This window comes from Larimichthys crocea, chromosome XVIII (genome assembly GCF_000972845.2).
Source record: "Larimichthys crocea isolate SSNF chromosome XVIII, L_crocea_2.0, whole genome shotgun sequence".
Taxonomy (NCBI): Eukaryota; Metazoa; Chordata; class Actinopteri; family Sciaenidae; genus Larimichthys; species Larimichthys crocea.
Genome location: NC_040028.1, coordinates 14,080,467 through 14,106,284, shown reverse-complemented (window position 1 = coordinate 14,106,284; position 25,818 = coordinate 14,080,467). Strand labels below are relative to the sequence as shown.

Genomic DNA, 25,818 nt, shown 5'->3' with positions numbered 1-25,818 from the left:
AAAGCGAAGCAGGAAATATTTACATTTAAGAAGCTGTTTGACATTTTGAGAGTCAAATAAAACAAGTAAAAATCAAATAAGGAGTAACTAATAGATAAAACGGTAAATTGTTGTACATGATTAATCGTCGATTATAACGTCTTTGTGGTTCAGTAGTCGACACCAGAGAGGCGTTGCCGCCATCTTGTGGTCGTCCTTGACAACGTCAGTTGTAGTTCTGTCGGCATGTGACATGAAACAAAGCGTCGTTTTTTTAATATATAAAACATTCAGACAGCATTTAAGTGATAAATGAACCAAAAAATAATCAGCGAGTTAAGTTATGAATCTCTAAAAACCGCCTGATAGTGTTGTACGAAGATTAATTTGATTTTAATTAACGTCTTCCCGTGCGCGCGCGCGCTCGTGTGTGTCCAACAGTCGTGTTCTCCAACTGTCACTAGCGCGCGAGCGTGTGTGTGTATATATATATATATGTATGTATACATGCGCGCGCATGTGTGCGGTCCGTTATTTTCCGGGTTGTGCTCGCAGTGAGCGGTAGCTGCTCCGCTCCAGCTGCCAGCTGACACTTGTACCGAGGAGGTGAGGTCAAATTTGACTCGTCTCCCTCCCTCCTTCCCTCCCCTCTCTCCCCTCTATCTCGGTGTCTGTCTCTCTGTCTGAGAGAGAGAGAGAGAGAGAGAGAGAGAGAGAGAGAGGCTGCTAACTAGCGCAGAATCATCATCATCATCATCATGGCGGATCAAGGCGAATCTCCGGCTCCTGTCCTCCAACACCACCCGCAACCAGCGCTGACAACCAGCTGGCCAATTAGCCGGGAGTCGTACGAGCTGCAGGAAGTCATAGGTTAGTACCCGTGGATGTGATGAAGGCTGCGTATGATCGTGGAAAGCCACGCCGCGGCTTGTTATCAGCTGTGAATGACGATGAGGGCCTACCGGCTTTTTTTCCTCTGTCTCTCTCTCTTCATATGCAGTAGTAGCCTCCTGCAATGCTTTGCAATGCGGATGTTAACAAGCACGTTGTAGAGACTGCCGGTGTATCAGCATGAGGTGGAAAACGTCACATCATTTTTTTATGTTTTTATTTTTATGTGGCTCTGATAATAGAGAGCTGTGCCAGTGTGTGTGGCACGTGTCCAGTTTATTACTCAAATCACAGATGCTCAAACAAACAAAAAAAAGTGTTATTTCCAGTTGTTTATGATGGCATGCAAATAGCATCACATCATTTCAAGTGGACAGTAATGTAACACGTGTTTAACATAACAAGAACACAACTTTATTCTAATACTATTAATAATAGTGATACATGTAGGTCTTGTAGAGTTGTTTATTTTAACATCACTCAACTTTGTGTCTGTAAAAAAGTGAGAGACTCAACTATAAACACGGCTGTAACTAACTTTTGTTACTAATTAATATGTTGATTTTTTTTTCCTTAATATTTTTGGCTGTTTAAATGTCAGAAAAGAGTGAAAGTGTGTTATGTTTTTGAGTGTGCATTGTATTTAACAGTCTAAAACTTAAGCATAATCAATTATAACATTTATATAAAACAGTGAAAAGAAGCCAAATCTCACAAAAACACATTTTGCTTACACATGTTAACACATGACTTAAAGATGAAGCGATTACTGTGATGGTTGTCCTTTCACTTTCTGTAATTGACCAGTCGTTACAGCGCTTACTCACTCTTTTTATATCTGAATATTGTTACTTCTAGAATAAAAACAACAATATATAGCCTCCATGTGTGTTTATGCATGTTGTTAGTATGATTAAACCTGTGGATATTCTGACACTTGTTGTAGATTTCTGTAACAATTACATGTACTCTGGGACTTTCTCCTTGTTATTCTACTTTTTTTTTTAAAGTTACGTGTCCCACTTGAATTCATAGGTTGCTTGATTTCAGTTTTGTTATGATTAATTTCATTTTAGAAAAAAATCATTACTAAATAAAGCAACAATGAAAATCTTAAAAGTTCTAAAAGGAAGTTTCCTGAATATTTTTTGGCAAAGGCATGAGTTGTGCAGTTGAGTTGACAATTCATATCATCACTGATAAGAAAAAAAGACACACAGCTGTGTGACTGTGATGAGTTAGTGGGACCCCCTCTCTGTTTTCAGAATCAGCTGGTAAACAGTCAGAGCTCATGTGTTCCCTTCTTCTCCTTATCTGCCGTTAACAGTTGGCAAGCAGTACGCTGTGTGTCAAAGCTTCTTGGTGTGAACAACTACACTACTGCAGGATGGCCTGATTTGTAAAGCACCAAGTAAACAACCCCTCACGTTAGAGGGGGGAAAAATGCTTTGCTCAACGTCAGCTTACGTCATTGTGTTTGTTTAATGTATCAGCCAGCGCACATGAAAGATGAATACCATAACATAAACACAAAAACCGAGGAACAGAGTGGTTGTCTTCCAGCTGTGTGTGCGGGGGAGTCCCACTTTGCTCCTGTTCACTTTCTCATTGCTCTGTTGTGGTTGTGATCCCAGGCAGCGGGGCCACAGCTGTGGTGCAGGCAGCCCTCTGTACCCCCAGAAAGGAGCGCGTCGCCATAAAGAGAATAAACTTGGAAAAATGCCAGACCAGCATGGATGAGCTATTGGTGAGTACAATAAATACAGGCGTATTTTTCTCAGTGTGTGTGCACAGAGTGTTTTTGTACCACTCTCTAATGCTGTACTACTACATTCCCTCTGATCCCTTTGATTGTTATTGTTATGTGAAAAATGGTATTCATCAATATGCCTAAGAGGTTGTAATACATAATTTACTGTAAGGTCATATATACTGAGATGTGTATCAGTTTACTGACTCCTGTTACTATGGTTATTACAAATAAAATACAAGTTGTGATTAATCGATAATAGTTGAACATAATTCAATCTGTCATATCCTCGTCGTCTTTCTCTCTCTCACAATAGAAAGAAATCCAAGCAATGAGCCAGTGCAACCATCCCAATGTTGTCACCTACTACACCTCCTTTGTAGTGAAGGATGAACTTTGGTTGGTTATGAAGCTTCTGAGTGGAGGTGAGCCTCAGCTGCCGAGCTACGTGGAGCAAAATCCCACGTCTGGCATGATAATAACTGAATGTTCAGTGGATGTGACGATGCTACATGTGCTTTGATCTATGTAGTTGTCTCAAATGAAAAGTTGTGTACGTGACATTACAAAATTTACTAACATAATGTTTTGACCGCATTAGTCATCATATTATTATTAATCTGTATTTATACCTACTCATTAAAGATTAAATCAGACTTTAAAATTAGACTCTAAAACCAATCAAATAAAAAATAATATTTTAGGCTGGCTTTATTGCGGTTGCATGTGAGTGCTGTGGCACATTAATGCTAATGGTAAATAACATCTGTGGTCTGATGATGTTCCTGTGCACATCCTTATGACTCTCACTTGTGTTACTCAGTGTAATGTGCAGCCTATTACGTTTTAATGTTTAAAGCACTACAAGCACTTAACAGACACTGTAATAATTTGCACCTGGTTGTAAACATCGATCATGTAAGGACTCAGAGTAACACTGCCGCTGATTTGTGTTTCTCATTAATAAAAAAGTGACTGAATATTTTTTCTTTGATGTCTTTTTAGGCTCTATGCTGGATATAATTAAGCACACAAGCAAGGAGGAGGACAGAAATCGAGCACTAGATGAGCCTATTATTGCCACTATATTAAAAGAAGTCCTAGAGGGCCTGGACTATCTGCACAGAAACGGACAGATTCACCGGTAACACTTTTAACTAACTTAACGATACCTCTTTGATTTAAGCTCATGAATGGTTTATTATAAGATTTAAGCAATAACAATGCAAGATATAATGTACTTTGTGTTTGTGTTATGCTCTGGATAAGAGAGTTAAACAAATTATTAGAACATGTAAAAGTAAAACCGATCATTGTATTTATTGACAAGCAGTCCAGTTGTGATCTGCAAAGTCCCTACATTTCAAGGTCACTGAGAGGCAGGCTTAAACCTCCATCAGCCCCTTGGGCAGTGTTCCAGATGGTGGTGGGCTGTGGGACTTGTTTACACGGATGGAAGAATCAATGCAGCTCCACATGACTTTGTTGTTTGTCTGTGTTTGTCTTTTGTTGACCTCAGGGACGTGAAAGCTGGCAACATACTACTGGGAGAAGATGGATCAGTTCAGATTGCAGGTGTGTTGAACGTGGTTCTTCTGTTGCACTCACACTTGAGTCTTACATGAGACTGATAACATTGTTGACCTGATAATGAAAAGGTTTGTCTAGTGTTTTGTATCAGCTACTTGAACCCTTTTCTCTGGAGTTGTAGTGTAAATATTATGGATTTTCCTCAATTAGCTTTTTAAATTCTGGTGACTGAAGTTAATTACAGCTGTTAAGAAAAAAATTTTTTACAGATGAAATTATTGTACAGCTGTTTTCTTTTTTTCGACATAACCAAATGTGTCTCTATGTTGGTTATTTATCTATAATTTCAGATTTTGGAGTAAGCGCATTCCTAGCCACAGGGGGAGATATGACTAGAAACAAAGTACGAAAGACCTTTGTTGGCACGCCATGCTGGATGGCGCCGGAGGTGATGGAACAGGTAAGTCTATCCGTACAAAAACGCAGATGCAAGTTCATCATATCTCATTGAAAATGTATTTGCCTGATCAGGTGTCTTAGTGCCAATCCATTTTTCTAAAGTAGTGCTATTACCTGATGTATTTATGACACGCTAACCACTAAATCACAGCATTAACATAAAACTACAGAGGCTGTATATGATATTACAGGTTATTGTATTTTTCTACCCACAGGTCCGAGGCTATGATTTCAAAGCAGATATCTGGAGTTTTGGAATTACAGCCATAGAGTTAGCAACAGGCTCTGCGCCCTATCACCGCTACCCTCCTATGAAGGCAAGTGTTCTGCGTTGTGTCATAATCATAGCTATTCTTGTAGCATTCACACAGCACAAAAATCAAAGTACCGACTTACTAAGCTTAATCTTAAACTGACTCTTGTTTTGACTTGCTGCTTTTACTGTGATTGGGAAACCAAACCAATAATAAAGAGGCAACCTTTAATCTTGCTTGTTTTACTTTCCACAGCATTTCCTCTCTAAACTGTTTCCTGCTTTGAGTTTCTTTTCCTCATCTACAATATTTGTGTCGCTGTTGAAATGCGAGGGTGGTTTTTGACTGTTTTTTTTTTTTCCCTCTTGTCTTTTTAGGTTTTAATGCTTACCCTACAGAATGATCCACCCACTCTAGAGACGGGCGTAGAGGACAAAGAAGTGCTAAAAAAATATGGCAAATCATTTAGAAAGCTAATAACTATGTGCCTTCAGAAGGATCCTGCCAAAAGGTTAGCACTACATACCATATATCCACCAACTGTTTTAGTGAAGGGAGCTGATGCAATTTGTGATCAATAAAAAGCATCTGATTAACATTCAGAGAGTGAGAGCTGTGTTGTGATGTTGTGATTCAACTTTCAGTTCTTCCTTTCTTTATCTCCAGGCCCACAGCCGCAGAGCTTTTGAAGTGTAAATTCTTCCAAAAGGCAAAGGTATTTGATTAATCTCAACGGTTTTGTTATATTATGCAACATTATGTTAATGTTTATGATGTACATACTAAAATTATATATCCTTGTCTATGTCTGTTAATTCTGTAACACCGTGACTTTCTGGACATTTTATAGATAAATGCACAATATTTTCACTAATTTCACATAACGATGATTCACAAATGGGTTCTGATGAGATATAATAGTTATTCTGATCATCAGTAAGTAACCTTCATACTAAACACCGTCTGAGAGTTACACAATAACACAATATTTTTTTATTTTCATGACAAATTTTTTGATTCTTTATATTTTGATTATTTTTTTTTTTCTCTTGCAGAACAAAGAATATCTGGTTGAAAAGCTTTTATGTCGTGCACCAAAGATTTCCCAGAGAGCGAAGAAGGTATGTTGACACAAACTTTCCCTGAAACTCTGTTATTGACTAAACATGAACAAATTATGGCAGAGTGCTGGGATCGACTGAAGTATCCCTCTCCACCAGAGTTGGCCATTTACAGTCAACACAAGCTACGAACTCTGACTTTCTTCAGTTCCTCAAACACTTGCACAAACTGTTGTGTAGCTTATGTAAAAATATGGGCCACAGCAGCAAATAGGTTGATGTATGGACGTTTTGTGTAAGCGGTGCAGCTCTCTACACGTGGAACACTGAAGACAAACAGGATTAAATGAATTGTTAACATCAGATAAAAGAGAAGAGGACATTATTGTTTAGTTTGCTTGCTTAGTTGCCCACTGGTCAGAGATAAGTGGGAGGAAGTGCAGTTTTTAGGCACAGCTGATATTGGCTTAACGTAACAGTCCGCCTGGATGGCCGGGACAGAAATGGGAACACAGGGCGATTGCCGGAAGGCCAAGTCGAGGGGTGGAAATTCACTGACTGGTTAGGAGTAAATGGAGGGCATAGTGGTTGTTACTGTGTATGACGTTAACATTTACGCACAGACAGGGTAGGGGGTCAACTGTTGTTAGTGTGGCTTAATATTGTTGACGTTTGTTGATGATTAATGTCGTAACCACAGGCATCTAGCAGTAATCACAATGAATGGAAAGTACTTATTGCTAAATTGAATTTTGTTAATACAGTGCATTACAGCCGCCGGTCTTCTCTGAGGCAAATTATTCAAGATTGGATGTAAAGCAATGATACTTTAACCTCCAAATGGAAATGCACAACTACATATTCACATTGTTTCTATGTAAAAAGTGTAGAACAGACAGCATACACAGTACATACAGTCGGGTAACTTATGAGTCACAGAGCTAGCGTCCTTGTTGTTTTGTGCTGATTTGACCTACAGAGTCATCTGCATTATACATTCAGCAAACATTACCTAAATCTTGCAGACACAGGCAATACTGCAGAAACCTTGTTATCTCAGGATGCTGTGACCTCTTTATCAACACCACAGTGGCCTGACTCTCCTAAGATCTTGTCCAGTCACTCCCAAACCTCTCTCTCTAGAAAACCACCTTCAACCCTATGACCTCTCTGAACTGCAGTAGTTTCCTTGTGCCCTCACGCACCACTGTTACTCTGCGTTCTTGTTATGTTGCTGTAGTTTTTGCCCTGTTTGGTATTCTGTAGTCATGGTAACGCTTGCAGTTCTACTGCAACAAGTACAAGGTGGGCTTAAGAGACAATACATGAAGCCAGACAGCTGGTATAAAACCTTGCTCTCTATTAAGGCTTTACATGGGAACTAACCTCTCCTTGAACAAATTCTGGTGAAATGAAAAGGAGATGGCAGATCCTTCGGTCAGCTGTCACCAATAAAGTAATTTTAATTTAATTTGAATTTTTTCTAATGAAAAGCGTGAGAAACTCAGGAGTGATTTCCAAAACAAAGAAGGAAGTGAGGAGTAGAGGAAATTGCCTTTTACAAACCTGACAAACAAGGATTTCTCAAGGCCGTATTTGAAATATGAATGTAAAAGATCCCATTCAGAGTGAATGACAGTGTAAACTGTACAGGTGAGTTGAGTTACCAGCAGAGGGCACCCTGACACCCACAATAGAGCTTCCCGACGTGTCAGGCTTTATTATTTAAAGATTAGACATTAGTGACTTACAACTAGCGTGGGCTCGTGTCATTGATTTGTTACATATTGAAAACTGGGGAAAAAAAGAAAAGCCGTGATAAATTCAAATGTATGGTCCAGTGCACAAATGATGATGGAATATGGATTGAGTTCTGCATGGATGCATGGACCCGAATGTGCATCAGATTTCTCCCCTGCACACCCTGATATCTGCTCACACTTTCACTTTCTGATCTTACAATGTTTTAATTTATTTGCAGTGGTATGACTTTGTCCGCTGCACATTTGGCGTGTTTGTTATGCCAGTCAGGTGATCGTGTGGCCACTGAGTGCATTGATCTGTGTCTGTTTTGCTCAAGGACCCCGAGAAGAACTGGGGGAGCCTTGGTTCTATGTCAGGTTTGGAAAACAAACCCGACACCAACAGGAGGGTAGTGCTTCTTTCAACTTTTAATTCTGGGGAATTCATATGACCCCGGTGCTAGTAGCTTCCAGTTTTGTGTGCTGCCTGTTCTGTAACACTGTGTTCCTCTTATATCTTACCCCACACTGCTAGACTAGTCACGTGTTGCTTGCCTTACACACTCTTCCAGATTGCAGAACGGCAACAAATTACAGGCTTCACCACAGTGATTTTGCTATACTTATATGCTGCTTACATTTGCAGTTATAACACTACTGGTTTATATATAACTTATTAAATATCACTGATATGCTTTATAGCTTTTTTGTATACTGTGCTGTACTTATTGTGCTGTACCTACTAAACTGATGTGATTTCTATAGGAGTACTGAGCTTTGAGTTTTATTAGTCAGTGTACCAGCAACATATACAAACTAAACTAAACTCTAATGCACCAAGGGACTGTGAAAAATGTCTTGGTTTAACACATTTTCATTATTCCATTATTGCTGCATATTGAATTATTTCGTTTGTGCAGGAAACCTTTGCTGTTACAACACTACAACACATCTCTGCTGACGTAGGCTGCAGTGTCATCTCCTGATCTTACGTACTGTACATACCATGATAAAAGATGTGTTCATTTTGTGAGATAACAATAAAGTTTTGTGATTTTTTGATGTGTTGTTATAACAAGCAAATGTTTGTATAAAAAACGAATAATTCAAAAATTGAATTAGAAAATATGCCATAATAGCATAAAAAGAAGACATTTAATGGGAGAATTTGTCATAGTGGCAACAATAAGCTCCCTTACCAGAGGGCTCTTCAAGTCACCAGGCAAAGTGATTTGAATGTGGCTTTGTACATTTACTTTTAATGTTACAAGGTGCACCAGTTGTAACTCTCAGGGAGGGAATCCTTTAGCAACATCATCTCATTAGTTGGTTCCAGTACTCAGAACAACCGCTCTAATATAAAGTCCTCTAAAACCTAATGAAATCATGACCAAACCACAGTGAATTACATCAGTGACGTTCAGTGTGCCCGCTGTGTTTCCAGGTGAGGAGAGTCCCAGGCTCCAGCGGCCACCTGCACAAGACAGAGGATGGGGACTGGGAGTGGAGCGACGACGAGCTGGACGAGGGCAGTGAGGAGGGCAAGGCAGCTGTGAATCAGGGCAGGGTAGGTGAGACTCCACAAAGACCAGCCTTTGGCCCGTCAGTAACGCTTTTTATAACAACGAATCAAGATTATGTTCTAGATTGAGCTCAGTGTGCATAGAAGTTCAGCATTATTGTTGCACGTCATGTCTAACCTGCAGACCAAACTGTTATGTAACTTTCCCTCCAGCTTTGACCCTGTATATTCCTTCACCTCCAGATCAGTCAGTGTTTGTTTATAGCAGATGACTTATCTCAGAGAGAGCCTGTCATGAAGTTGCTGTAATGAGCTGGAAGACACTGTAGCTCCAAGGATTTAAGGAAGTAGACAGCCATGATCAAAGATCCCTTTCATAAATGTACCCGGCTTTAATGTATGATGCAATAAATAATATGTGACCAAAAGTAATAGTTTAAGAAATAAGTCGTTGCTGATAGAATTTTCATCGATCAGAGGCTGATTACTTTTCTGCAGTTGTTCTGTTCTTTTTTCATAAAAGTAAAAAATTGGTTTGGGCTGACAGACGGAGGGACAGACCAGTTTTATGCTTTTTGGGAACTTTAGAAACATCAGAAAATAAATCATTATTGTTGTGTCCTGTTGTGTAAATATGAAAATGTGTGTTTGATTTTTCCCTCCAGTCACGAAGGGTCAAAGATGAGGCCAAAGATGTGAGTTAGCTCTTCCTCTCATACACCCAATTTTAACATGCAGTTCAAATCATCATCAAACTACATATACATACATAACATAACAAATAAGCTGTATCCTCACTGCTTCTGTAATGTTTGATAACTTGGCAGAGGGGCATTTTTTGGATATGCAGTTATATAGCTTCCTTGAGCTGAAGCTTGAGTAAGAATCATAAACTCAATTATGAATGTTTGTTTTACCGCAACAGCCAAACACCTGTTTAAACTGTCTGACAAAGCCAGCAAATGTTGTTGTCTTTATAAGATGAGCTCTGATTTTATAATTACCAAGAATGTAATAGCATTTGCACAATTCTGCCTCTCATTTTGTTCCTCCCAGAATGAGGAGAATGCCAACAATGTCCCTTTTGAAGGGTTGTCTATTCAGCATCCCCAGGTGAGGGATTCAGCAGCAGCAGCAGCAGCACTAATTTGTCATGATTCAATGACCTTCATGCCACACTGACTGTGTGTGTTTGTGCACATCTATGCTGTACATGTGTGTGTCTATCTGTGCATGTGTGTTGGTGGATGAAATATATATATATATATATATGTTGGTCTCCTGGAGCTCCTGGATGCTCTCAGCAGTAATAACTCAGAGTAAATGGCTGTCTGTCTGACGGTGCCAGCCAAGACTCACTGCCATTGCAACCCATTTTCTAAGGCCATTGTCATTTTGAAAATGAGCCAAAGCAGTCTGAGGTGTAGCCATATGCTCCAGTCAGGAATTAAGTCTGACAGCTACTCAGCAGTCATTTCTTGCTCCTAATGTCCATTCTTTAAAATACAAAGACCCCATTTGTAATATGGTAGTGATAACTGTGATAGATCCTTACACAATACACCTTTTATGTATTGTTCCTTTTTCTTTCCTTGTTCAACTTCCCCTGCAGCTGCAATAAATGGAAGTCATTTCTCAGAAAAGATAAACCCCAAGGGCTGAGTGCGTGATCAGTGCTGCACACATTTGTGGTTTATGTCTTCTGACCGTATGTTCATCTCGCTCTGCAGTGCAAGCTGTACCCAAAGCTTCTTCTTCTAGTCCACGCAAAACATTTTCGTGTTTCTGATCATCCATCATGCATGTAAACTGCCACGTCATCAGGTGTTTTGTCATGCAGGTTGAACCGTATGAGGACACACCCTACATTCAAGGCGCTGTGAACATGGTACTACGGCTAAGGTGAGACAGATGTTTCTTTTCAGATCAATTATCTGCTGATAACGCAAGGCAAGGAAATCTCTCATGGCAGTGTGGTCGTAAAAAATCTGTTTAAAGATCTCTGCGGAGTGAAAGCAGAAGCAGATTTTAAGAATTGCAAATTAAGCTTCTGGATGCATCAGCACTTCACTTTGTCCTAAACATGCAGAATATTAACACAACTAATGATCTTTGCCGGCTACAGTGGAGGGGATTTGGCATTGCCATGGATGGCTTCACCTCCCTTTGTCGCACAGGTCGTGTTGTAAGGAGGAGAGTGTTGCACTCCATTGGTTCTCTGGCTGTGCTCCACAATCTGCTTCCCTTCTCTCATAGCACCCTTTGCCTCTTGCTGTATGCTATATTCCAGACATTGCTGTTCATAAACACATTTTAATGACAAAGTGGATGCTTGTGCTCCAGCCACAGAATGATCAAAGCTGTTATAAAACAGTACCCGTTCATTTAAACATGTAATATGATGCAGCAGATGTTCACGTTGCACACATCATCTGCATATCGTATACATTTTCCCTCTCCTACTTGGTATGCAAACACGCCAACAGAGAAAGAGAAAGGACATCTTCAGGGATGCAGCAGCAGACAATGATTTTCATTTTCGGACTGTTGAAAGTCTGTCTGTAGCCCCCTGATGAGCTGCGTGCAGAGCACACTCTTGGTTGAACAGACATCTGAAGTTCCCTCTCGTGGTGTCCAGCATAGCAGAGAAAACCCTTTTATTCTCAACTAACAAAACAGGTCTGGATCCAACAGGAGACACTTAACTAATGAGGTCATATTTCTAACGTGATGATTAAAATAAAACATCAGTTTTGATGGTTGGCTTTTTTTTTGGTTCCTCGGTTTCACAATTTATCTTTGGATTTCAACACTCAAAGACAAGAAGCTGATTAGATGTGGATATTAATACTGCATTTACAATATAAATTACAGCTCTTATTAAATGTAAAAAGACTTGTATCCCAGCAACCTCAGGACACGCTTATAAAAAATGTGTCAAAGCAAAGTCGTGCGGCCAATGAATTAATTTCTACAGAGATATGTATTTACTGTGTTTAATGTGATCCTAGCGTTAGCCTGTCAAGTCCTCGCTTTGATTTGTCAGCTAGAATATTCAGTATTAGAGGTGCAGACATGTGATGGATGCATTCTTAGATGTAGATCCATAAAGCTTGATGGCACCGTTTCAAATGTTCATATATGCCTTTTCATTATAGCCTCTTCTTTGACATGCTGTCCAGTGTTACATAGGGGGATGTGTTAATGGAATGGGATTTTTATATTATACTTTATATTCCCTAAACTAGAAATGATACACTTGACAGAACATTACATTATGTGGCCACAAGATACATGAAACCCCCTTTGAAAGGTTGAATAACATCTCTCAGCACCTCTCTGTCATTGTAAGAGCTTTATTTTGAAATCAGTGCAAGGGAACATTTTCTGAGCAATTTGCTTCTGACTGAAAGTGTATCTTTAAAAGAAAATTGACCTTTTTTCTTGTGGTTACTGTTGAGGATTTGGCTGGTATGTTTTAAAGTGAATCAGCACAGAAGGTATTATAAGATGAGAGGCTGCATTCATATTTTGAGATTTCCTCTGGCTGTGTTCCTATGTTGTTTTTTTTAGGGCAGAACAAGATATATTTATGGCCGCAAGTAATGTGAGGCTGCATAAGACGTAAGGCGATTAAATGAAATATTTGTCTGGAATATCAATATAAAAACAGACAAGTTGTTTTTCTCAGCCCTCTAAGAAAATTGCTTTTGGATCTTGTTGTCAGTTGTCAGGTTATATATCGGTGTCCTGACAGGAAACACAACAATAAAACCTTAATTATACCAAAAAAATATGGTTCTTGGGAATTTGTAAAAGATTGAAGTTAAATAGTGAATCCATGAAAGTAATTGCATTCAAGAGAGCAAAATAAACAGCTAATTGGTCTCCTCTCTCATCTAATAAGGGAGTTCAGCCCATTAGCATGAGTTTATGGTAATATGATCCCCTCAGTAGCAGAGACAGGGGAACAGCAGCAGCATGATTGGATTTTTGTCAACATTTTGCTTGGAACTCATTCAATCTCTCTCTCTCTCTCTCTCTCTCTCTTTTATTTTTACAAAGGCATTGAGGCCTCTTGAGAGTAATATTGTCAGCAGTTTGAAGGGGAAGTTCAGACTTGGATAATATGCTTGCTGTTGGTGCAATGTCATTAGAGCTTAAAAAACCCCAAAATAGCACAGATGTAAATTGAAATCACTGAACAGTCCAGTCCAGAGGTGACATTTCCATGTTTTTCTAAAGGTTCTTCTTCATAAAGGGTAACTAGAAGTTGACAAATATCAAGGTAGCTTCTGAAATATCTCCTTTTTGAGAAACGTGATAAGCCTGAAGTTGGGTTTACAGGACACAATTGAATCCCATACATCTCTGCACACACATTTCACTAGGTGTCGCTAGTACAATTCCAAGGACGCGCTCCGTCATTGGCTCATTATATTGTTTATTTTGGGGTTTCAACCCGTTCGTTGGGGAAAACTATTTGAAGGTGGCATTTTCTTACAATTTTATGACTTTTATGTGGACCAAAGGCATAATCAATGAACTGCAAAACACTGTAATCATCAGATTAATTAATAATACAAAAGAATCAAATCAAAACACAATTCAAGCCCAAGTAAATATTTATTCAGTGATCATTTAATATTGAAAATTGTATTCTCCACAATTACTGATTTGTATTTGTTTCCCCTCCAGGCAATCAGTTCACTGACTGAAAGACACATAGCAATTATTTAGAAGTTAATTAGAAAATAATTAACAGAAAAACACAGAGACTGAATGCTGTCTTAATATCCCTGTAACTAATAACAAATACCATGGTTTGTTCCAGGAAACGTCTTGGAAATTATTAGGAAAATGTTAAGTATGATACGTTTTCTGTGTGAAATCTAGTTACCCTTTTCTTTTTATGTGTATTTATCTATTTGCATATTCAATTAAGATATAAGTTATGGTACGTTTTAGTCACAACAGTGGATTCTCCCCTCACATACTGTGTATTCACAGTATATGTAAATGTGTACGTGCTGCCTCTCTGTCAGTATGAATGATGTAGTCTGAGTAGGGTGTCTGTCTGTTGCTTTTAGCATCATAACACCTTGAATTTTTCCATGATCTCAATGTTTTTTTTGTTTGTTTTTTTTACCTAAAAATACCAGTCGGCTCCACTGTCAGTAACCTCTGTGACAGCCAACAATGCAGGACTGTGATGTGTCATACTGACAAACATCATCAGGTGTACATGTGGGGACATTTTTTTAAAAGGGTGCCCTGAGAGATTTCCCTACCAGTCACTATTATGTTTGCCAGTGAAATGTTTGTACCTAAAAACACAGAGGAGTGGAAAAGCAGTCTGTACAGGTCTGTGCTGTACTTTTTGTCTTTTTAAAAATAATGTATCACAAAACTGCTATTGTCCGGTGAGTCATCTCGCATATGTAAGTTAGCTCACAATGTGTCAAAAATAAAAAAGACAGTTGGTGGGTGAAATGCTAATTGTACTGCTGTTGAACTGTGAAAACATTAAATCTTTAGAGTATTTCAACTCTCACGTCATGATGTTCAGTCTACTATATATGTGATCTGACAGAATGCTTTCCAAACATTGTTGGTTTTCTACAGAGGAGGCAGATTTCAGACACGATCTCAGGGTTATGAGCTTTGACATACATGCAGCCTTGCCTTGGCAATGTGCACCCACTGCTTCTACTGCTGGGAATAGAGATGTTGTTTACGTCCATCTGCTCCAGCACAGTTTTTATCCTGTTTATTCTTTTCTTTTTCAACTGTAACTCTCTAAATTTAAAAGTCAAGCTGACTCACGGCAGAGCTGATAGTAAATCCTCACTCCCACTATTTCGTATGGACTTGCTACTAACTAATCTCATTGCAGGTGTGTCTTAGGTTATGTTTGTGTTGAGATATGGCTCTAATCTCATCTAAAATGATGGTCGTGGGCTGGCCGTGTGAGTTATGTAACCTGACTAACCAAATGAGTTCTCTCCTACACCACACTTCTTTTGGGTTGCACTGACACATCCTGCTTTTCCTCACCTGTCATGCACACATTTTCAGATTTTTCTAATGCCAGTGATGGAACTGAATTCAGGTTGATGTGGCAAAGAGGGGCACATTTCATAAACGCTGGAAAAAAACATGCTGCAATCTATGGTGGAGGCATACACACAGCCTCAATGTTACAATGACATTACAGCTGTCAATCACATTTAATTTTCACAAAACATAGACTCTAGACAGGTGTAGACACAGACACGTAGAACATTTTCTTTAGTTCTTCGTGTAGTCTTTTGAACTTTACAGCATACCTCAAACCATGGCAGCAGGTGTGAGGTATGCTGTACAAACTGAGCTGTTACCTTACTGCTCACTATGTGGAAAATTACTGAGACATCTCTGCACATTCCCTATAGTTGGTTCATCCATTGCAGCAACACATTTCTTCCCACGTAACCTAATTATCTAATTATTGCGTTAGCTACTTAGGTAACAGTGATTTACATTTACATTAAACAACGGACTGAAGTGAAAGTGTAATATGAAAGTTGTCGTTTAAGTGCTTTTCAGCTCATTCTTTTGGTTTTCATGCCCAAAACTTTATTGTTTTAGGTCACTCACTTTTCTAAAACGTTAAAAAAATAAATCAACTGTATTCTCCCTGCTTAGCACCAAATGGCACACAACCTATTGACTTGCTCGTGAACATAGTGGAGTGATATTTTAGTCAAGAGATGGATTCAGGAGAGTGAATATCGGACTAACATTTGTCAGCTGAACACAAACACGAATTCAAGTGAATGTTCCTGCATGAATGAGTGAATACGCCACTTGTTTGCTGTCTCCTTTTTCAGGAACTCTAGAAAGGAGCTGAATGACATCCGGTTTGAATTCACTCCTGGGCGAGGTAAGAGCTCTGGCTTTTATGGATTTGAATGTGCCATTCTCTTTGTGATAATATCTTCAGGCACCGTGGGTTGTTGTGTGTGTAATGGATAATGGCAGTGCTTGCGCGCATGACAGTATCTAATTCAATATCTAACACAATTACATGCTAAGTGGAATGATGCCGGCTCAATATTTGTTATGTAACTTCCTCACAAGACACCGCTGATGGAGTTTCCCAGGAGCTGTTCTCGGCCGGCCTGGTCAATGGACATGATGTTGTTGTTGGTAATGTTCCACCTCTTTTTTTTAGTGAATATATTTTTTTTTAAGTCCAACGTCACTGAGAAAATGCACTTTTTTTTAGTTCTTTATTTGGCCATCGATACCTGACACGACTGACAAAAAGAAATAACATATTTTTATATGTATTGTGTGTAATTTTGAGATTGACTAAAGTCTAAAAATATTTACCCGTACAGCGACTAATCACATCAAATATCTTATTTTTCTGACTTCCACTGTTGTACAACACGTGCTGAAATTTAAAACTTGATATTATATGAAGGTGTTTTTGTTGTATGCCCTCTATATTACAGTTGCTGCTAACCTTCAGAAGATTGTAGATGACCCAACTACCTACAAAGTGTTGACCTTTAAGCTGGTGAGTTTCCAGATGATTGATGGTTGATGACACCCTCCTGGGTTTATCCTGGCTGACAGTGTCGAGCTGTAAACAGCTTGTTGATGAAAGGTTCAGTGATGAATGTCAGAGCTGGAGTTACTGGAAAGGTCACAAATAAGCCAAATAGTTTCAGCATGACAATAATGTTTTGTCTATAAAGGACAATATTACTAGATATTCTTACCCTCTGATTTTAAATGGCAAAAATAGATGTGGGATGGTTAAGTTGACTGAATGGAAAAAGTGCATCCCATCCGCAGGAGCCCAGTGCAGATGCTGGGTGATGTACGGCCTCGTAAAAATAGATAACGATGGATTTCTGCGGTGCTAACACTACCGCAGAAAGGCTGTTCTCCATTACTGGAGATATAACACAGCTGAGCTCATCCAGACAAAAGAAGAAATAAAAACTGGGTTTTGATTGAAAGAGGATTCAAAGATTTCACCCCGATTTGTACAGTAGATAGTTGATATGACAAACTATATCTTTCAATATGAACGTAAAACGTATTTTTGTTCTTATTAGGTCATGGTCATTTAATCATTTTAATATAAAATATAGAGAAAGAAATCTAAACTCAAGGTCCAATTACTCTTTTGACTGTATCACATCAACAGTTTGCTGGGCTGTCTTTGATTTGTAGATATTTAAAGTAATAATTAGATAATAAAAGTTTTAATTCTTTAATTTAATAGTACAGAACAAAATATGGAAAAAAAGTTAAACCATTCACAATTATACATTTCTCTATACCTCTATTACATAAATACTCTGTGCAGTTCAGTATTTAGTAATAAACAACCTTACAAATATGTTGCCAAATAAAATAAGAGACACACCATACGCTAAGTAATATTTGCATGTTTTAATAAAAACATCTATCATTCACAAGAGTGTGTAGGTGGACATTTGTATACGTGTCCAGTCATCAGCTAGCTTTGAAGGGTTTTTTAAATAGTTTCTGCCAATACTAAAGTCAGTCCAAAATCTATTTTTGTTGTCTGTTTAATCGTGTATAACACAGCTGCACGAAGTACACTAAACCCACAGGAAGCCTACATAAAAATAATGAAGGAGTCGAAATATGTTTTACTGCTGAACAGCTCTGCATCTGAAAAATATACATTTGATCACAGCTGTGTTATGTGTGTGATTGAGACGAGTGTTAGGACTTTGAGAACCCCTGTACTGAAGGTCAAAGGTCGCTTTCAGCAGTGCTGTTTTCTTTCTGCTGGCTTCAATCAATGATGCACCTTGATCGCCTCGGTCATAATTGAAAATTCTGGGTGCTGCTTTATTTATTTGTTCGCTCTGCAGTTCACTGCGGGTCACTCATTTTGAGGACAATAACGGTTATATGAAGTCTGCATGTGGTCCAGACTCATTTTGTTCACAGCAGAGGAGAGAGAACAAACAAAGTGCATATTGTGGATGCGCCATTTTAAGAAGTCACCTTGTGTGACTTTTAGAGAAACTGACATCTGTGGGGGGAAAAAAATGAAATATGTAAATTATGGTTTACTGACCTTTCTATATTTGTGGGTAAACAACATCTGTGCTTTGGGTCACAGTGCTTTACAAAGTGACCTTTATGCTATGTTTGCCATATCAGCACCTAGTGAGCGTCACAGGTGGATCGGTCTCTGGTGAGTCAGAGCGAGCGCAGTGCTCGCGTTTACCATGTAGATATATGGACCTGCTACCTTTTCCATGTGCTAACTGTGCTGCACTGCAGGCAGCGTGAAAACTGCTTGTCTGAGCGAAGAGCTACGAGCGCAGTGTGACAAAACTCAGGGAGTGAGAATAATTACCCTCGTTTATAACACTTTATATAGACAATTTATGGTGTGGGTGGCACTAGAGCAACTTCATGACTTAGCTGAACAAGAGGTCAGTGTTTTCATAACAGTCCCTTCATGATTATCAGACAAAGGCAGAGCAGAGATGGAGTGGCGCTCCCCCGTTCAGGTGTGAATTGCTAAAGGTCCAGCAGGTTTTAGGCCACCCACTCACCTTGATGTTTCCACAGGAGGAGAGCTGAATGTGGTTTTCAGGGAAGACAAATCTAATCGTGCACTGCCTTTAATGCTGCCTTTAGGAACAGCATCTGAGCAGCATAAGAACTGAGCTGACATCAAGGGCTAGAGGGTTGGACTGCCTGAAAATAAATATTGTGCTTTGTCTCTGGGAGTTGAGTTGATGATGCACTGCATGTTGACACCTAAACATAGTATGAGGTTGCCAGAACATAAAAATCTCCTTCCAAAATGATTGGTAACAATATGCTGTTGTGACAGCCTCTGGGAAGGGTTCCTACTTAAATTTTGGAGCCTAGCTGCAAAGCTTTGTTGGCCACAGATGTTAGTCGATGAGCCTGCAAGCTGGGTCTCATCCAAAGGTGTTAGATGGGATTGAGTTAAAGGGCTCTGTGCAAGCCAGCCCATATTTTTATGGACCTCAGTTTGTGCAGGGATGTATTGTTGTTAGAGGCACACTATTGTCTAAAATCTTATTGTATACTAGGATTTCCTCTCATTGGAACAGCTTCGGGCCAAAAGTACACATATTATGTGTATGATACATAACGGTTAATGTGTATGTTCCACAAAGGATCAAGACTTTAAAATGTTGTTTTATTTTCACATTTAATCCGACTGCATAATAGGGATGCTCCGATCTGATATACTGCAGCAGAAATGGCGCCAATACTGACCTTATTAAACCGACTTTGTATCGTCCAGATGTGACTCACCCCACATTAGAATGCTGTTTCTTACTCACTGTCATAAAATTATAAGAGTGCACTTTTATAAACCTTCTAGAACAATATGATTAACATTTGCACAGCCTCAAAAGATTGCTGATGTAACTGTCTCCATTTATAGTTCAAAGCTGGAAGATCAAAGATCACGAATCTTGTAAAAGACCAAAACCAACGATATGTCAGTCCGTCTCCCAATACTTTCTGAAGTGCCTGCCTTGTCTGCAAACCCCTTTTTTCTAAGGGGTGTTAACACAACACTGGGATTTGTAGATCTTTTGCAGTTTTACTTCTTTTGATGGACATGGGAGTGTCAGGGTGCCAACTAATCCCCCGTTGACCCTCTTCCTGCTCACACAGGCATCCGGCTGCGACGACACGGAGATCCCAGACGAGGGGAAGCTGATCGGCTTTGCACAGCTAAGTGTTAGCTGATGCCCTCTTCATGCCTGAAGCAGGTGAGACAGGGGAGACAGTTCAGGGCAGACAGACAGAGGAACACACCATCACTTCCTGCAACATCTTTCCCAGCATCTTCCCTAAAAAACTCACTCCCCCACCTCCTCCCTCAGTCCTTTTTCACCTTTCCCCTCCCCCTCCGTGGCCAAGCTCCCCCCACCGCCCTGCCTACACCTCCTTAGCACCGACTTTTCCTGCTCACTGTTCCCCGACCTTTAACCTTAAACAACATTCCACCGCCCAGCGCACAGACCGGGATCAGGATACAGCCCAGGAACCTAAAGATGTACTCAGGTGGTGACATAAGGTGATTAAGATGTAGCTTTGAATGTTTTATTTATTGTTTCTTTTTCTCATTTTTTTTCGTTTTACACCATATTACCTTTGTGTTCAGCAAAGCTCTCATTATTTATTGAAATGAGAAGGTATTTTTTATTTCGTTCCTTTTGCCGTTTCGTTGCCACAGTGAAAACAAATATTTGCTTTGACTTGCATCTCACAAACCCACACATTTGTGACGTTTCCCTGAGGTCTTTGTCAGAATGTAAGTTTAGTTAATTTATGGGTAAAAGCACATTTTCTTAATAACATAATGAATGTCTAAAAAGAGAAAGAATTGTATTTATGTTTCAAGGCCTGTTTTACATTGATAAGAAGGGAACCCTTTGCTTGAGTGTGCAGAAAACAAAATGAGACCTGGATGCTACTGTGTATAATTTGCTGCTCTTGACAGTGCTAATGCTTCAAAATGTTAGAGGTGCCTTGTTCATTTTTCTGTGCCTAAGAAAGTAGTCAATGAGTGAGACCACACAAAGAGCAGAACCTGCTGATTACCATTTCATAAATGTATTACTAATACAGCAATGACTCAATTCAAGTCAAGTATCTTAATGAGACAAGCTACAATGCACTTTTGGGCTGAGTGTGTGCACCCGACAAGCAGATGCTTAGCCCCCTGGAGACAAGTTAACTCGTGTGCTTTTGTCAGATGAAAAATAAAACATTACAGAACCTGTAGTCAATTAATCGGCTCCGGTTGATGTGTATTCAGAAGCCAGGTTAAGAGACAAAACCACAACAGTTTAATTTTCTTGCTCTGTTCTGCTGCACTACAAAACATTCTTGTTTCCCCAGAAAATATAGTAGTTTCTAAAAATGTACTGTATGACAATGCATCTGAGGATGAAACCAAAAGGCAACTATCGAAAGGGTGATGAGCCATTTGTTTGTTCAAACAAAGTCCAGTAGTTCTAAATAATTTTTAAGTATTGAAGTGGTAAATAATAACTTCTACTAAATTCTTTATTTTGAAGTAATTTATTGTTTTTTTTTTATGTACAGTATGTGTACCATTTCAGCATATTACCCCTGTTCCCACTCTGTACTCAGCTGATGTCAAGTTTCTGACGAGGAGCAACAATAAAGAATTGCTATTATTTAGAAAAGGTGTGGCGTATTTACTTTCAGCTGACAGCATCATAACATAATCATAACTTGCTTGATTGGCGTAAACTTCAAATATCAGATGATTTTGAAGAAGTTGATTTTCTTGTTTTGTTTAATTTAGCAGATATTTGGTATAAAAGGACTTACATCTGTTCCTTTTCTTCAAGTCTACAGTTCAATTCAGTTTCATTTATGAAGCCAAATATCCAACTCACAAATTTGCCTCAAAGGGGCTCTACAGTCTGCACAGTATATGACACCCTCTGTCCAGATTCCTAAATAAATAACTCCCTATAAAATCCCTTTAAATGATCAGTGTGTAGGATTTACTGACATCTAGTGGTGTAGTTGCTGATTGCAACCCTCTTGTTACACCCTCTCTGCCCTAATTAGAGCCATTGTTGTAGTTTGTCCATTCTGTAGAACTCTACTGTAGAAACTCTGTGTTTTAACACGATGGACTCTGGAAGTGGAGTCGTGGTGCAATTTTCATTTTCAGGTGATTACACACTAATGGAAAAGTTATATAAAAAAAGTTATATTCCATTTCTGCCATATTCTGGTAATAAAACCCCATGAAATTTTACACATTGGACCTTTAACTGGGGGGAAAAAATGGAAGAAACCTCAAGAAAGGTACTGGAGGACAGACAGACATGAAATCGATGTTTTATGCAGAATGAAATCATGAGCCATAAAGGGTGAGCAGCTAACAAATGGCTGCTTTTGGCTACTTTACATAAAAAAAAAAAAAAGAAATAAAGAATTGTGTTTATTGTTTCTAAAATGACTTTAAAGCAACACTATGTAATTTTTGAAAGACGAATTTAGACATTGTTCTTCTTACAAATGAAAAGTTGAATTCACGAGCAATAAAATGCACCGCTGCTCAAATCAATACACTCAAGGATTTAGTTTCAACGACCTTACTTGGTCTGGTGTGACCAGTGGTTTATAGTAGTACATGTTGTGACCTGCTACTTGTGCTAATATCATCCTTATCTTGTAATTTCAGTCTTTTCAAATGTGTCATCCAGAAAGTAAAACAACCTGATCTTTTAATTGCAAGTACATCAACATTAAAAGAAACCTTCAATAAACCTTCAAAGTAACCGTCTGGAAATGTGGACTTGAAGTAAGTAACAAGTAAAAGCAGTAATATAACTTTAATTATTCAAGTATTTGTTTTTTAATATAAAAAACATACAATATGACAACAACCCCTTGTTGATGCTTTCACAGTAAATGTCACATTAGCTTATAATACTACAGAACTTTTGGAAAAGGAAATGAACATTTGGCAATGAAAGCCACGTTTTCTGAGAAACAAAATGATGTCAGTAGCAGTAATCACTGATATGCCAGATACATATGATAATACATCCAGTCTGTAATGGTCTTAGCTACAGTTAAACTCATACTTTCACAACATGATACTGTATTTCTCTTGATGTGTGGAGGAGCTGCACAGCATATATAAACCAAAAGCGGTAGCTGAAGTAATGAGAAGCCAGTAGCTGGTAGCTGACAAACACAATTATATAAAAATGTCAAAGAGATTAAAAAAAAAAAAAAAAACTTCACATCTGACTTTTTCCAGAGATGTAAACAAAAATATGTAAACAAAAACATCAGACAAAGCTGTGAAAAAAAACATCCAGCAAATTCAGCTAAAACTTTCACTATTTACCACTGCTAAAGGAAAAAAATACCGATTGCAAAACATTAAATTATCTTTTGACTTGTTCTGTTTGTAGACTAATAATATACTGCAGCTTATTTTCAGATTTGTATCCGACTGTGTTCATCATAAAGACCAAAAGAAGGTAGAGAGCAGCATTTAGTGTATATGTAGTTTTATCTCAACAGACGACCTGGTTTGTTGTTGTATAGGATTAGCATTTGCATTCTCACTGATCTGGAACTCTCCTTTCTAAATAATACTTTTAAAATGCATAACATTATAGATGTAATACGGTAATTTAATATTTAGATTCCTGCACTGAAGTTATTTTGGCTTGCACTCCTGCAGGAAGATCAGGGTGCTAAGTCAGCAGCCATGCAGCTGGTGCAGATTCAGTGTCTTGCTCAAGGACACTTTAACAGGGCTGAATGTTGTCAGTGTGAGGGCTCGAACCAAGGTCATCTGACTGAAACACTGCCTCTACACATTAGGCCACACTACTTAACGCTGACCGACTTAATGCTTATAAAAAAATGTTTGCTTAGATTGGACCTGGAATACATAAAAAAAAAATTACTTTCAGGAACGACACCACATTTTAATTATGCATGAGAATACGCGCTTTACAAGCCTCATGCATTCGTTAACAATCGTGAGGTGTAATCAACAGAAACAGACAATGATGGACTTTGATGAAAACATCTGTCATGAAATAGACACTTGCAGCAGCCCTCAATGTTTTTTTTACATTACTCAGCATGATTCAAATTGAAAAGGAGAGGGAAAAAAAAGGCAGGAAAAAAAAAAACGTTAAGTTGTTGTTCGGTGGTCCTCATGTCCCCTAACATCTCAGGTGCTTCTTGCTGGACATGTCATTCCAAATGCGGTGCATCTCCTCCGGGGAGATCTGGTGCACAGTGAAAACCCGCCTGTATCTGCACAGACTGTAGGCCATTTTCCAGTGATTAAAACCACTGTTCTGATACGGGTGTATACCCAGCTTACGCAAGCACAGTCCCACATACACATCCTCCAGGTGCAACAGTCTTGTGTGTAGTGAAGTCTTGTAGATGAGCTCAGCTACGTCTGCTGAGAACACGTAGCCAGTGCCTGAGCAGAAAGGTGGGTATTTACTGTCAGGATACAAGTCCCTGGACATGTACCACTTACTGCGCATATCCCTTATGGGACCACCATTTATAACATAGCCGGTAAAATATCTCCTCCTCGGCTTGGTGCTGGGCTTTAGGAGCTTGTAGATCAGATTGTCCATATTGACAAAGATGTCACTGTCTGTCTTCATGACATACTGCGCTTTGGGGCAGTAGGTGGCCACCCAGCGCATACCCATCATGGTCTTGAGGGTAAGGTTGTGGTAGGAATCGATAAAGTTCTCCACCACTATGTCATGGAAGATCTGGCTCTCCTGCTCCACCATCTGGTTCAGGATGGCGTCCGTGTTCTTGCCCAGCAGAAAGATGGTGAGGATGTGGATGTCGCTGAAGGTGCTCTCATCCCCCCAGGTTTCCCGGATGGCCTGTCGCGCATCGAACTCCTTGTGCGTGGTGCTAATAAGGATGACCAGGAAGGGAGTTACGCTTTCGCACTTCTTCGGCTCATTGATGACAAATTCAAAGGCGTGTGGGTTAAGGGAGCGGGTGCGGATGTTGGTGAACGTTGTGAGGTTTTTATGGGTTTTCGCAGTCTTACGTATAGGCAGAGACATGTGGCCGACATAGGTGGATGTTGGGCGAGATATGCTCAAGTACCACAGAGCGCTCGCCCAGCAGACCACTGTCAGCAGGTACAAACATGACACTTTTGAAGGCATTATGCTGCATTTAGGTGTATTTTGATGAGCTGGATCTTATAAGGCTTTCTTTCCATTAGCCGTATTTCACTCAGCGAGGCAGCATGAAGCTGCTCCAGCACGCAGTTTGACATTAATTGTCAGTAATGGATTACTTCAGAGAGAAGTGATGCTGGTTACGTTTTAATACAGAGCACTTTAAAATCATATGGATGTCCAATATCTGTTGGTGACACTTTTGCTTCTCCATTTACATCTGAAAGAGAGAGAGAAATTGTACATTAATATATATATATGTATGTATGTATATGAGACAGGCTTTAAAGAAACGAGTGATTTATTAAAAAAGATCCAATAAACTCAACAGTGGCTACTAGAATATGAATAAAAGACACACCACACACTTTGGTATCAGCAACAGGTCAAACAAATGAGGAAATGCTGCCTGAGTATCATATTAATTCTATTTATACAATAAATAATCCTTGGAGTAAATCTAGTCAGACTAACAAAGTAAAGGACTCAGATGAAATCAATATCCAACAAATGACTAAAGTGGTTGAAAAGCATGTGGGAAAATTGCGATGCCTTCAGCGTCTACCAAAAAGTGACTCATCATCGTGTTCTGCAACTGGACAAATTCACTTTGTGATAATTTAACTATGACACTGATTATGACAGTGATCCGCAATCTAAATTTGTTCTCACATTCGATTTACAGGCAGCACAGATGAAATAATAAAGCAGAGTTTGGTAAAGGGCAGGAAAGCACGGTCACACAATGACACAATGTCTTCATGTATCAGCATTGCAGATACCTCAAGCTGTAATATATTTACCTGAAACAATTGTTTTGTTCATTGAAAGTCCTTTTTATTTAA

The 25,818-nt window shown here is 39.1% G+C and overlaps 2 protein-coding genes across 5 annotated transcripts in view; one reads left to right on the top strand and one right to left on the bottom strand.

The window, feature by feature from the left end:
* The first annotated feature begins 454 nt into the window (after positions 1–454).
* stk39 (serine threonine kinase 39) lies at positions 455–21,437 on the top strand. 3 transcript variants are annotated; one of them, XM_019255266.2, is made up of 19 exons: positions 459–849; positions 2,505–2,617; positions 2,937–3,045; positions 3,626–3,764; positions 4,140–4,195; positions 4,501–4,610; positions 4,825–4,926; positions 5,241–5,374; positions 5,530–5,578; positions 5,919–5,984; positions 8,005–8,076; positions 9,111–9,233; positions 9,854–9,883; positions 10,245–10,301; positions 11,029–11,090; positions 16,061–16,113; positions 16,311–16,379; positions 16,691–16,755; positions 19,899–21,437. In XM_019255266.2, the coding sequence occupies exons 1-19, from the start codon at positions 738–740 to the stop codon at positions 19,971–19,973; spliced, it is 1,596 nt and encodes a 531-aa protein (XP_019110811.1). In that variant the 5' UTR covers positions 459–737; the 3' UTR covers positions 19,974–21,437. The 3 variants fall into 3 exon arrangements, with proteins under 3 accessions (XP_027146890.1, XP_019110811.1, XP_010735756.1); XM_027291089.1 differs by lacking the exon at positions 10,245–10,301 and having other exon boundaries at positions 455–849; XM_010737454.3 differs by lacking the exon at positions 8,005–8,076 and having other exon boundaries at positions 475–849.
* A 992-nt stretch (positions 21,438–22,429) lies between these two features.
* b3galt1b (UDP-Gal:betaGlcNAc beta 1,3-galactosyltransferase, polypeptide 1b) overlaps positions 22,430–25,818 on the bottom strand; it is a 44,607-nt gene continuing 41,218 nt past the window's right edge. For both annotated transcript variants that reach the window (XM_027290793.1, XM_010737455.3), the window contains one exon: positions 22,430–25,193. In XM_027290793.1, coding sequence (XP_027146594.1) covers positions 23,969–24,958 — 990 coding nt within the window. In that variant the 5' untranslated portion in view covers positions 24,959–25,193 and the 3' untranslated portion in view covers positions 22,430–23,968. The remainder of the gene's footprint in view (positions 25,194–25,818) is intronic.

Excerpts from the sequence above, each read along its gene's own strand:
- stk39 (XM_019255266.2), top strand. The coding sequence starts at position 738 with ATGGCGGATCAAGGCGAATCTCCGGCTCCTGTCCTCCAACACCACCCG. Across the intron at positions 3,765-4,139 it reads AGAAACGGACAGATTCACCG|GGACGTGAAAGCTGGCAACA; the intron begins GTAACACTTTTA and ends TGTTGACCTCAG. Across the intron at positions 5,375-5,529 it reads CAGAAGGATCCTGCCAAAAG|GCCCACAGCCGCAGAGCTTT; the intron begins GTTAGCACTACA and ends CTTTATCTCCAG.